This window comes from Biomphalaria glabrata, chromosome 10, assembly GCF_947242115.1.
Source record: "Biomphalaria glabrata chromosome 10, xgBioGlab47.1, whole genome shotgun sequence".
In the NCBI taxonomy this organism is placed as follows: Eukaryota; Metazoa; Mollusca; class Gastropoda; family Planorbidae; genus Biomphalaria; species Biomphalaria glabrata.
In genome coordinates, this window is record NC_074720.1 from 6,570,965 (window position 1) to 6,584,729 (window position 13,765).

The window sequence follows — 13,765 nt, forward strand, 5'->3', positions numbered from 1 at the left end:
AGTACTTTTTTTTTTGTTTTAAGTGAAAAATTTTTTTTTATTAAAAATGTGTGAAATGTAATCTCTGAAATAGTCTCAATCTTAAGGTAGAATTGGCTTAGCTTCCTGAGATGTCTCAGGTTCGAATCTCAGTGAGGACTGGATTTAAGAATTTCAGGATTTTTAGGATGTCCCTGATGGGTACCTGACTTTAACTGTGGAAAGTAAAGGTGGTTGGTTGTTATGCTGGTCACATGACATCCTTTTAACCGTCAGCCCTAGAAACAGAGATCCTGAGAAGTGTTTGAATTATCTGCCCTAAAGAGCACAAAGTCTGAAAGGGGTATTTTGTTTATTTTTTAACAATAAATGCTGACAAAAAAAATAAACAAGCAAACACAAAAAGTAAGGCATTTGAATTTGCAAGAGAAAAGGTCATCCTTAAAATCTAATCAGAGATTGTGGTGCTGGTAAGTACACACTTTGTTTTCAATAAGGGGATGAACAAAAATATGTTTAATGTTTTCATGTTTGAATATGAAGATCTGGGAGCCAAGAACAAACTCATTCATAAATTCATAAACTCGAATTCACTGTTGAAGCCATTGAGGTCTATTTTATTTAGAGACAGAACATGTAACATGCTCATAATATGCTAGGATGTAGACATTTCACCAGAAAAACATCATACATAAACACACAGACAAATATTAGTGCCACTTTTACAAATATACAGAACATCATTGAGTTCATGCAGTATTATATGTGCATTAACACACCCTATCCAACAAGTCAGAATTAACTCTTTATCTCCGTAATTATTTTCCACCTTCTGACAGAATTGTTCATTTTTTTACATTTGAAATTTCTACCCTGTTATGATTAAACTTTAATAACACTTTTTGTTTGTAATCAGAAAACATTACTTTGGTATAGAATTTTAGCAGAATGCATGCTCTTTTTATAAAACACAAATTAAGTTAATAAAAAACAAAAATTAATTTAATGGGATCAAATCAACGATGGTATTGCTATTAAGGAGAGAAAGAGATTTAAATCTAAAATTTGACATTTAAAACATCCAGCTTGTTAATTCACAGAAAAAGTCATTTAATGAAGCTCCAATATTATGAAATTAATTTTTAAACGAGCCATGCCAACTCAACTTTCTAAACCCCTCCCCCCTTTTATTCAGACAATTCATCTAGGCCTATGCTGGTCCAGTCAGAGCCTCACAAGTTTGATCAAAGATCCATATTCTCAAAAGTTCTTGTTAAATGATCCTTATTTTTTTGTAATTTATTTTGATAGTGTGTTATTGAATGTTTGTACAAAATAAGAAAAAAATAAAAACATCAATTTCATTTTTTTTTTAAAATAAGCCCAACAAAGAAAATCACATTTTTTTTTTTAACTTAAATTTGCTTTACTGATCCATTTGATGTGCTTCTATCTTGCAACTCATTTTTGACTCCTTCACTGTTTACTACAGTAACCAACATAATCTTTTAGATCTACACGCTTCTCCCATATGCCCCAATAGTTTTTAGCATCTTTCAAAAATTAAAAGTTGCACTTAGTGAAGAGAGAGATTTTATCTTATGACACCATCATCATTGTACAAAACTATTTTATTGAGGTGGTTGAAATAATGTTTAGTCATGAGAAATGCACACATTTATAAATACATTTTTAGCATCATTCAGAAATTAAAAGTTGCACTTAGTGGAGATATTTCATTGAATGATAACTTCATCCTTGTACAAAAACTATTTCATTCAGATGGTTGAAATAATGTTTAGGCATGAAAAATGTACACACTTATAAAAAATGAAAAAAAAATAACATGACATAAAATCTTGAATAACTAAAAAGAAATAAATATAATAAATATCAAAATACAAACTTTCTTGTTCACTCGAAATGAAGAAAATAATTTCTAGCAAATCTTAGGAATAGTAAATATTGCCAGATAGGTTTTATTATCTATTTCTGAATATATCAATATATAATCTTTCTAAAGACTCAAACATAACAATTGTAAGAGCATCTTAAATTTTGTTCATGAACAAAATTTAAATTTTTAATTTAAAAAAACATGCACTGCTGAAAAGATTGGCATATTGTTGTTATTAAACCCAGCATTCTTAAAATAATTGTAATTCTGTTTTTATGAGTAGTTTTCAAAATGCTGAAACAGTTTCATGAGTAAAATTGGATTGGACTCGAGCTGTGTCCCTAATTCAAGAGACTTCTATATAACAATATTTAAATCTTTTTTTTTAATTGCTTTTGTATAGTGCATCTTATATGTTATAGCATGCTCACTGCTCTATAGTTTAATCAAGTCCTATCTCTTTTAGTAGGAGGGAACCTGTAAGAGTATCTGTGCTGCCTTATAACACTCTACAAAAAATACTCAGCTTGATTCAGGTTTTGAACTCCAGCCCTATAGATTGGACAAGAGCAGTTTACACTACTCATCCACACATTCTTTAAAAAAGGAGATGGGAAATTCACATAAAAATATATAGTGTGGATATGGAAAAATATGTAGGTCACAGCTGGGGCTGCACAGCCACGGGAAGTACTTCATTCCTCACTAATCTTTGGACTTTATGTATATATATATATATATATATATATATATATATGTGTGTGTGTGTGTAACTTAATACAAAACAAAAACTAAAAAGCTATAGAAAGTGTATCAACAGCTAAATATCCATGTCTCTTGTATTGCAAGCACAGCATATAGTGTGTTTAACAATTGAGGAAAAAAAATGGAATTATGTTATGTCCCTTTACTCAAAATGTAATAGTATGTGTTATCTACCTTTAAAACAGTAATCTTATGAAAAGAAAACTACCGGTAATTCTTTACTTGATGAAAGGGTTAGTTTCATTAATACAGTATATTTTAACATGGTGTCAGAAATGTGTTCTCCTTACAACAGGCACAGGTCATGGGCTACTCACTGGCTAGAGTTCAAAAGCAGCTGGCTGAACAATGAAAGAGCTACACAGTTGTATGACCTACAAAGTTTACTCACTAGGTAAGAGTAGCTCCTCTATTGACCATCACAGGAAGACAGGCTGCTGAGGCAAATGATGCTTAGAGAGGGAATTCAGTTTGAAAAAGGGAATGGAAAGAAATTGGATAAATTAATAAAAGCCCTTCGATATTATTTTATGGGTAAAACAAATTAGACTCATCTGTTCAATTCAAGAAACCAAAGCAAAAGTGAAGATATCAACACATATGTTACAGATTTAAGGAAAATGGCAAGAAAAAACTTGAGATTTGATCAGAGGAAAGAAAAAAAATACTTAATCAGAGAAAGAGTGGTCATAGGTGTTAGATGTAACAATCTAAGAAGGAAACCTCTGCAAGATAAAAAACGTAATCATAGAAAGAGTGGTCATAGCTGTTAGATGTAACAATCTAAGAAGGAAACCTATACAAGATAACAACTTAAACCATGAGAAATTTTGTAATAGAATTCATGAGTTGATAAAGGGAAAATGCCCTACATGAGGAAACTGTGTAATTTCTGTAATGGTTGAAATCTCTTCTCATTAATATGTAACAAGAAGATTCAAAGTACCTCAGAAAAAAGTTAAGCATCAAGTAGAGATGATCAAAAAGAAGTTTTCATGATACAAAACCAATGGATCAATACTATTAAAGATAGTAACCATACAGGAATGACATCTTTCATCTATAATATGAATTAACTTTGTTGAGATCAAATTGCAGCTGATGTAAATATGTGTAAATAACGTGTTTGATGACACAATTGTCATTGGCTAAGGTGATACTTTAAAAGAGGCTTGTAAAAATCATGAATCATTTTCCAATCAGAGAATTTTTGGGTTATCTATTTCCCAGTCAGGGAGACATAATAAGGCCCTCGAAGACATTCCATCATTCTAAAAATTTTGGGAGATTTCCATACAGGGTAAATTCGAGCTATGATGGCTGAATTTATAACTACTTTTTTTACTTGATGAAACTCAGTCTCATTAATATGGCTTATTTAAACATATATCAACAGCTAAAGATAATTCTTAAGATCCATTTCTCTTTCATTACGTACAGAATGTAGCATGTTTCATACTGGTGTTAAGGATTAGAGAAAAGAGTTATTTAAATATAGAATTCTGCACTTTAGTTATGGGAAGAAATAGGGACATCCAACACAGAATTATGATGTTTAGGGTGGAACACATAAAATAGATAATAGTAGGCGCATGGCTTTAGTAGAAGAAGTATCCTTATTGTTTATTAAAAAAAACAAAAGCTCTTACTGACTGTGACAATCATCCCTCATTTCTAAATACAGAAAAATTTCCTTTATCCAAACATCAGATAGCAAGAGCATCAAATATCTGGGATGCCTTTAATGTTTTTTTGTTTTACAGTAGAGTATCTCGATGACCCAGGTTAGTGTCGCGCAAGATCAGGGATTATTTCTCTAAATAAAGGTAGGCTTCTATATATAATGTTTTGTTTTACTAGAATTTTATGTTTAAATGCCCCCATATGAATTTTCTTTACATAGTTAGTGAAATGGACCAGTCATAATATTCCACATTCAACTATCCAGACAGACCCTGGTCCCAATAAATACTAATAATTGACATTCTACTGAAAACCCTATTGAATTGATATATAAACAGTTTTCTTAAATGTATCTTTATTAGATCTACTTGTTTGTGCTGATGTGAACTTGTCTCCTATACAACACTGTAATACTTATAAAACAACCAAAGTCAGTGATTTTTTTACAAGCAAGCAAATAACAGCAGACAGAACACATTTAAGAACTACTGGGAAAAAAAATGGACACAGAAAATAACAAGCTGATCATTACATATGGTAGGTTTTACATGATGAATAAAAAAATTAATTAACTAATGGAGTGAGAAAGTTGTGTTATCAAAATTAACATCTGCAATCAGCAATCAGTACATAAATACACTCAAATACAGTTCATGGTATGTTGCGGATGAAATATGCCACATTGTCTCCAGTATTGGGTAGGTATCTTCAAGTGTATGACAATGCATTGTAAACATGTCATAATTTTGTTGCTTTAATAAGCACATTTTACCTTTTTCTGTTACCAGAATTAAAATATTCAAAGCTCTCTTCACCAGTCTGGTTGGAGAATTGACAAATTTGTGAATCTGAATAACTGTGTTAACTAATATGAACAAAAGTGTGGGCTTTCAAAAAGCCAGCATTAAGAAATGTTTTCAAACATAATTTACATTGGAACGATGTCTTATGAACAAGAATATGGTCTTCCATTTCTGAGTCTGGAAATGTTTTGAAGCAAAGTTTGCATTTTGATTTTTTCACAAAAATAAAAGTGGAACCAGAATTGTTTCCCTGGCATTCGTCCATAGCTAACCGACATTTGAATAGTTTTGCATCCTTCTGGTGACGTCTGAAAGTGTTTGGGCAACTATACTCTTTGTGGCATCGTTCACACTTGAAGGGTTTCTCCTCGCTTCGCTGAAGTAGCTTTTTATAATCAATCCGACCGTTTGTTGTAGAACTTCTGAGAGATCTCCTGACAGCATGCTGGCTTGTTTTTACCTGTTTGACTTTCAATGTTCTAACCCGTTTCACATTCGTTGAATGGACAATTCTTTTTGACTTCAATTTTTTTTTCTGAATGAAAGAGAGAAAAATAATAACAAATGTAATACAACATGTTTAGTAATACAAAGATGCCACTCAATTACTGTGTGTTTAACTCTCATTATTGAGATAAATTCTGAAATGATTTTAACTAGCTCTTCTTTCTTTCCCTGCACATCACCCATAGCTCAACAACCAAGTGTTAATAATCAGCTTTAGCCACTATTAGTTTGGCCTCTTTATTAAACAGTGGTGTGTTCAAATGACTGTTAATGGTTAAGACCAAGGGTCTCCCTCAACCCTGTTTATTTAATGCAATGAATTTTTTTTTTTGTGTGTGTATAAGCTCCTTTAGCGAAGCTCTGCATCAAGCATTTTTCTACATTCAGAGCTTTAGAACTCTCTTTTCCTCATACTAAGAAGAGCCCAAGTCAAAAAAAGCTGAAGTCAATGCTGATGTGTTTTTTCTGCAATACAGCACACTATTCTTTTTAGTAAAAAAAAAAATTTATCAAATTAATTCTAATAAGGAAGGAGGCAACACTATCCTATACTATTATGTAAGAGAATTTGAGTTACATATAGCAAATGTGTGTCTGTAATGGGTGTACTCGTCATAAGATCATCTCTGTCTTTTGTAAAATGACTGTCTATGGACCTTTTTAATTTTTGGCAAACAAAAGTTGTCAAAACGATCTACAACAATTGGGAGAATTTCATTCTAATAAAAAAAAAAAAGGGTCGAGAAGAAGATTGATAAGTGTTATTAAAAGATGAATCGACATTTAAATAATCTGTCAAACATTAATGACAATGTCATTTTACTAGGTTACTAGTCAAACATGGATTGATAACTACAAAGAAAATACTTTTTTCTGTCCTTTGAAAAAGAAATTGACTGTCTTCACCTCCCTTTTTTTTTTTTTTCAGGATGCTGCACTTCCCTCGTGACGACCTTACACTGCTCTAAGGGGGGGGGGGGGGGGAGAGAGAGGCTCCCCACAATTTAAGAAACACTGACCTAGCATAACAAACACTCTATACAGAAGTATGGAAAAGCTTGAAAACAAACTTGCATTTCTTTTCCTTGGGACAGATAGGGTTTTTTTTTTATTTTTCTTGAGGTTTTTTGGTTTGAGTTTGTAACAGGTACTATACAATGTCCTGTTACTTTTCTTTACTATTGTTAATAAGTCATTTTTGGAAATTCTGTTTACTTCCTAGATAGTTTCTATGGCATAAGGATGAGACACAGAGAGAAAATATATTAAAATTACTGACCACAAGTTTGAAATGTTTCAATATTTGGAGAGTATATGATAAATTACAAAAACGACCTACTGACAGAAATGAAATGAATGAAAAGCAGGGGTCAACAGGGCAATCTACAGCCCCCACCACTTACTTAAAAGCAAATCAATATGAAGGGAGAAAAAAAAGAACTTTAAGTGACTATATACAAAACTTTTAATAAGACCAGTGAGATCTCAACAGTGACAAAGACAACAGAAGCCCTGCTAAATACTTGGGATAGAAAAAGATGTTACAACATTAATATTTTAGTGCTTCTACACATAGATCTATTTAAATAATCATTAGAATTAACAATCATCATCATGTTCAAAATGGAATTTATGAAAAATGGCTACTCAGTCTAGACTTTCAACAGTGTAACCTTTTATAAGTAAATACATTTTAAAAAACCACTATTTTGTGCTGTCTGTCAGTCACATTTTTTTTTTTTATTGTTTGTGTGTGTATTTTGGGTTATGGGATTTTAATTAGAAATTTTGCCAAGGATTTTTTTGCGCCCTATTATATTTGGTAGTGTACTTAGACACTAAGGAGAAAGAAAACTCTGAATCCAAACCTCCGCTGCCTTGCGGCTATGCCCAAACATGGGAAAGGCTTCGGGAGACAACCCTGAGGAAAAATCAGGAGTTGGTGACCCTTAGGCAGATTGCTGCACACTGTGCTACAGCCTGGCAGAGCCTGTGGCACTACTGATCCCAAACTGTATCGGATATTCCGTTCCTTTGGTCTCATCTGCTACGCGGAGAGGAAGGAACTGCTGTGAGGGCGACATCGTTCTGACCATAGACAATGCCCAGGCTTTCATCTCGCATACTGGACTTAGACACGGTAGACAATGAAAGGCTTCAGGAGACAACCCTGAGGAAAAATCAGGAGCTGGTGACCCTTAGGCAGATTGCCGCACACTGTGCTACAGCCTGGTAGAGCCTGTGGCGCTACTGATCCCAAACTGTATCGGATATTCCGTTCCTTTGGTCTCATCTGCTACGCTGAGAGGAAGGAACTGCTGTGAGGGCGACATCGTTCTGACCATAGACAATGCCCAGGCTTTCATCTCGCTTACTGGACTTAGACACGGTAGACAATGAACACTGCACAGTATATATTTAGAATAACAATTAAGTGGGTCATTGAGTTAACAGGAGGAAATATACTAGTAACCCCCTTTCTCAAGAGTGCCTTATCAAAAAGATTTACCATTGTTAAAGGTCCCAAGTAGGCCATAATTTTATTTATTTTTTTTACTAATGCAAATAATTTTAAGGAATTTTTTTTTCCATAGGACATTAAAAAAAAGGTTTTTTTATAATGCATTTAACAAAACATTTGCAATAGTATATTATAGCAAATCAAATTAAAGAGATTTTTTCTTTAACTTCTGCTAACATCTAAATTTGTACAGAGCATGATATTCTAGAGCAGCAGTTCTCAACCTTTTAAGCTCGGCGACTCCTTTTTTACAATCCCCCACTCTGACGCGACCCCCCCCCCACACACACACATACAGCAATAGAAGAGTAGACAATAACAATCCATATTTTCGATGGTCTTAGGTGACCCCTGGCTAATCGTCAATCGACCCCCAAGGGGGTCGCGACCCACAGGTTGAGAACCCCTGTTCTAGAGCAAGGGAAAAAATGACTTAAATACTGGTATCAAGAGTATCTTAACTTCATAAATCTAAAATTATAAAAATTGACTTTCTAAGCTTGAAATTGATAATGCCTTACCTTTCGGCGAGTTTTTTTTTTATTGCTCTTTGGCAAAACAGGTGTTTTAATTTTTTCCAAACTTAAAGTTGCTTGTATGTTACATAGCACATTATATTTTTGCTGTTCTGAAGGCTGAGTGAATGAGAACACTTCATTGCTTTCGCTTTTTACATCACATATTAAGTCAGGTTTCAAACTGTGATTTTTTTCTTCAGTTGTCTGAGTTGGTAAAGTTGTTTCATTCATATCCAGATGTTCATTTTTTATCATATTTCTTAGATCATCTGTAAAATCTTTCTCATTCTCATTAACGGGCATACATTCAGTAGGAAGGCTCCCTGGTACTAAGAATTTCTTGCCAGTTTTGCCTATGAACATAAATTCTGATGTTTAATATAGATGTAATTTACTTTCCAATAAAAAATGTCAAAACTATTTCAAACACAAAAAGAAACTTAAAATGGTTACGATGTCATGTAGTTCTAAATTTTAAATTACAAACGCTCCTCCAAAAGACATGGGAGATCAAATGGAAAAATATTTTTTTATTTAAAATCATGTCACATTTTCTAAGACAAAAATATCTCATTATTCTAAAGATTTGATTCATATGTTTCAGAAATCAAGATGATTACGCCCTAGCCCAAACAGCAAGGGATGGGCAGCCCTAAAGTGAATATCTGATACAGCCAGGCAAGAGTTTCTATTAAAAAGTTTCATAAATATTTTTCCCCATACAGATTAAAAACTATTATTCATAGAGAGTTGTACATATTAATCTCTTTGAAGGCATCCTAGAATTTATAAACAACGATTTCTGGAATCTATCCAAAGATATAACCATCTAAAAAACTGAGTTTTGATTGGTAGGCTAGTTATACAATAAATTCTAGATTTAGATCAAGTGGTGAAAAAAAGATATGTTTAATCTATGTAATATTTAATGCAGTGTCTATTACCTACTGTGATGCAGGACTCCTTAAAATGCTTTGAACAAATACATGCCTTGTGAGGATTAAACCTTTTATCATTTCTATTGATTTTTTCTAAAAGTTTGTCTCTCCATTGATTTTTCCATGGTTTTATCCCCAGCTTTGGTACACAAAAGAAAGAGAGACCCTTAGAATGAAATCTATGGGCTTTGCAGGTAACAATAGAACAGTTAAAACCAACCATTGTTCTAATCAGTCAATCTATAAAAAAAAAGAAAAGAAAGAAAAAGAGATATTAAATAAAAGACAAAATTAAGGAATTATAATGTAATACTCATTTAGAGTCAATTTAGACTTAATAACAAATTATTCTTGTTTAAGATAATCATTAACATGGTTCTTCGACACTTATTTTATAGAGAAGTAATGCCAAAACTGGGTACAATCCAAAGTCCTTCTCCACCTGGAAGGAATTTTTTTTTTAAAGTTAAATAAACGAGAAATGGACCAGCTTTCACACTAAATTCAATTTTAAAAAATATGCCTCTTACCAACTGTCCTAACACGACAGACATATAATATTTTGTCCCAGAACCGGATACAGCGGAATGAGACAACAAGTTTACGGAAACTAAAAATAGGAACTAGCGAGATTTGCCCATGTCTTTCAAAGCTGCATCCCCTATCAAGAGGCCCGAAAAAGACACTGGAACAAACTTCCCCCTTCCTTTATAGAATAAAAACTAAATGGAGAGCTGCCAATTTTGGAAACCAGTGCAAAGTTCATCGCAGATGCAGCAACCCCAACCATAAAATTATTTAGTTCATAAGCTTATATAACTTATAAGCTTATAACTCATATACTAATATTATAAAATTGTAATTCTAATTACAATTAAATTACAAATGAATGAAATTTTATCTTTAAATTACATTTATTTATTTTTCTATATCTTATTCACCTTTTCATGCTGCATACTGATGGGCGTAGCCAGGATTTTTTTTTATTTTTATTTTTTTTTTGAGGGGGGGGGGGGAGACTTTTTCTCCCAATCCCACCACATATATATATATATATGTGTGTGTGTGTGTATATTATCTCATCTTATAAAATACAAACGTTACTTCAAAAAGAAGATGATTACTTCCTATGCATGTTCCTAGGTCAATCTAGTCTGTTCATGTATGTAATTAATCTTTATTACATTCCAACCCTTCATTCTTTTGGAAGACCCTGGAGTTAGTATTAAGACTGTAGACACCCTGTCCTTGCCAGCCAGGGGTCTGGGGGAGCACTATTTCCAGTATTTAAAACAAAAAAAAAAGCATATATATTCTGAGGTATCTAGAGTGCGTTATCCTATTTTTACACAATTTTAGTTCAAATACCAAGTCTCCTATTTACTGCACTTTATTAAAACCATCTGGTGGGAGGGGAGGGTTAAACTCAAAACACCTCTTGGCTTCGCTTATAGAATTTGGTGACTGTAGTTTGCATTAATTTTATATTGAAGAGGTGGCTTTTAGCTTCAAATCCCGCTGGAATGAGAGGGGGAGGTGGTTAAACTCAAAACCCTCAGGAGGGGGTTTTAACTTAAAGCCCTCTGGAGGTTTTTTTAAACTCAAAACCCCTCTTAGCTATGCTCATAGAATCCAGTGACTGTTGTATGCTTTAGTCTTATATTGAAGAGTGGGTTTTATCATTTTAAAAAATTTTGGAAGGGGTTTAAAACTCAAAATCCCTCTTGGCTACGCTCATGGAATTTGGTGACTGTCATTCGCATTATTTTTTGTTTTATAGAAGAGGGGCTTTTAACCTCAAAATACCCTTGGCTATGCTGAGGCAAGTGATATGGTTTAACATTAAAATCTCACCTAAAACAAACAAAATCAAAGCAAAAAAGCAGTCACAAAATTCCCTCCAGGGAGGGATTTCATTTAGGTGAGGGAGGTGAACCCCTAAACCCCCCCGGCTATGTCCAGAAATTTAAAAGCATGGCGAAGTACGAATAGAGGCCTCACATCATTAAAATACAATAGTGTTGCAACAGTCTGAGCTTTTTTCTGTTTCACCAGATCAGGCATTCTCTGGACAGTCTTTGAGAGATCACATCGCATATTTTTTTTCTGTATTTACATTTTATATTTAATAACTAATAGGCTAGATAACTCGTGTTTCGCAAAATTATATTAAAAGACATAGAAGGTGCTAATCGGCCAGGATTCTACAGCAAACATTTGATCCATATTTATGAAACTTACAATGAAAAGAAAACATGTTTCCATGCATCACTATTAATGAGTTCAATAAACTCTTCCTGTGATGTCTCCAGAATATGATCTATAACTGTGAATTGACTTCTGTCATAATGTCAGGTAGATTTGGGAAGTATGATGTATCACAAGATTCATACTCAAGCCCCCTTCTCTGGTACCCAAGCATCTTTCCCTCTCAGCCATACATCTCACATTCATCGATAAATCCCGTAGTAATACCATGTTTTTGATGGTCTTAGGCGCCCCTGGGAAAATCGTCATCTGACCCACAAGAGATTGCGGCCCGCAGGTTGAGGACCCCTCATCTAGATCTATCTAGTATAGATTGGTCAAGGAAAATACTTAAACTTTAGCAAGATCTAATCTGACATCTGTATATTCATATATATCAAGAAGATAAATTATGATAGATCTAGATCTAATTATTATTATTAATATTATTTATTAAATACTAGATTGTCTAGATCTAGATCTAATTAATAATAGTAATTATTTATTATGACTGCACTAGAATTCACTAGATTAATAATTAATATAATCAGATTAATCAGATCTAATTAAGACTAATTTTCTATAAATAATTTACTATAATCTATAATCTAGATTCTAGGGTATTCTACATGTCTACAATAACTACATACATATCTATAGATACTATAATAGCATTCTCTGACTATAGTATATCTTAGTTAGGTCTTAGATCTAGATCTATTATTCTATACTATAAATTTAAATATAGATCTAATTAATACTCAAATTATATTTATTTTTTATCTAATCTAGAAATCTTATAAAGACACAGTCACACAGAGTATGATTATTATTAATATTATTTATTATTATTGATTATAGAGTATTATAGAGTAAAAGACTTATTTATATTATAGACTAAAATACTAGAATAATGAATATAATATTATTAATATAGAATAATATAGATCTATATTTCTATTATATATTATAAATTATATAAATATATTATAATATATTCTAAATAATACTAGTAAAAATACTAGACTTTACTTTTACTAGATCAAGATCTATAATACTATTATATAATAGTAGATCTAGATCTAGAATCTAGATCATCTAGTGATCTAGTAATAGACTAGAGACAATAGACTGAATAGAGAGAGAGATTATCAATTTAATTACCCTGCCTATGACGCCTATGTTACCGTATTACGGTGTAGTATATCACTACTTGTCACTAGATATAATATATCTAGATCTATACTAGACTCTATAATTATTAAATAACTAGATTCTAGATCTAGATCTATATAGTATATGAGTTTAATAACAATAAGTGGACCAACAGCCTGAACCTGAGTTTAATTTTTATAAAAACCGAAGAGAGATGTTAGAAGTAAATCAATGTTTTTCTGCGCACCATCGTCGTCAGCATGCAATGCCGCAAATATACTCTAGGATCTGCTCTAGATTATATCGAGATCTAGATCTGAAATATTTTAATTTTATATTTCTAGATCTAGATATACTAGATTACTAGAATCTAGATCTGTTCTAAAGATCTGGAGTCTATGAGTATATCTATATAGATAATTAAAATAAACTATTATATAACCTGCCAGGGTATGTGACATGTCGCTATGAGTATGAATATTCCCTTTAAAAGGAACACTCTGAGCGTCGTGATTTTAAAAAAAATCTTTTACACTTAAATGTCTAGTACTAATCTAAAGCAGTCATAAATATCATACATTCATACTTTCTCTCTTAAAAACTAGGTCCCTGGTGCTGCTATTCATTTATGTTTTTAATAGCTTCAACTCTATATTTACCTTCTGTGGCATTTTACGTCTCGAGAGACGATCTTTTCCCTTTGCAACTTCTTGTGTGACTAAAGAAGCCAATCCTTGATACACAGCTGCGAT

General features: G+C 32.6%; 1 protein-coding gene across 4 annotated transcripts; it reads right to left on the reverse strand.

The window, feature by feature from the left end:
• Positions 1 to 568: 568 nt before the first annotated feature.
• LOC106065914 (zinc finger protein 91-like) lies at positions 569 to 13,291 on the reverse strand. 4 transcript variants are annotated; one of them, XM_013224840.2, is made up of 4 exons: positions 13,196 to 13,291; positions 9,618 to 9,851; positions 8,677 to 9,026; positions 569 to 5,662 (listed from the first exon to the last, which is right to left on the reverse strand). In XM_013224840.2, exons 2-4 carry the CDS (start codon positions 9,832 to 9,834, stop codon positions 5,186 to 5,188), a joined length of 1,044 nt encoding a protein of 347 aa, XP_013080294.2. In that variant the 5' UTR covers positions 9,835 to 9,851; positions 13,196 to 13,291; the 3' UTR covers positions 569 to 5,185. The 4 variants fall into 4 exon arrangements, with proteins under 4 accessions (XP_013080294.2, XP_055900383.1, XP_055900381.1 ...); XM_056044408.1 differs by having other exon boundaries at positions 13,187 to 13,274; XM_056044406.1 differs by lacking the exon at positions 13,196 to 13,291 and adding an exon at positions 13,023 to 13,164.
• Positions 13,292 to 13,765: the final 474 nt, after the last annotated feature.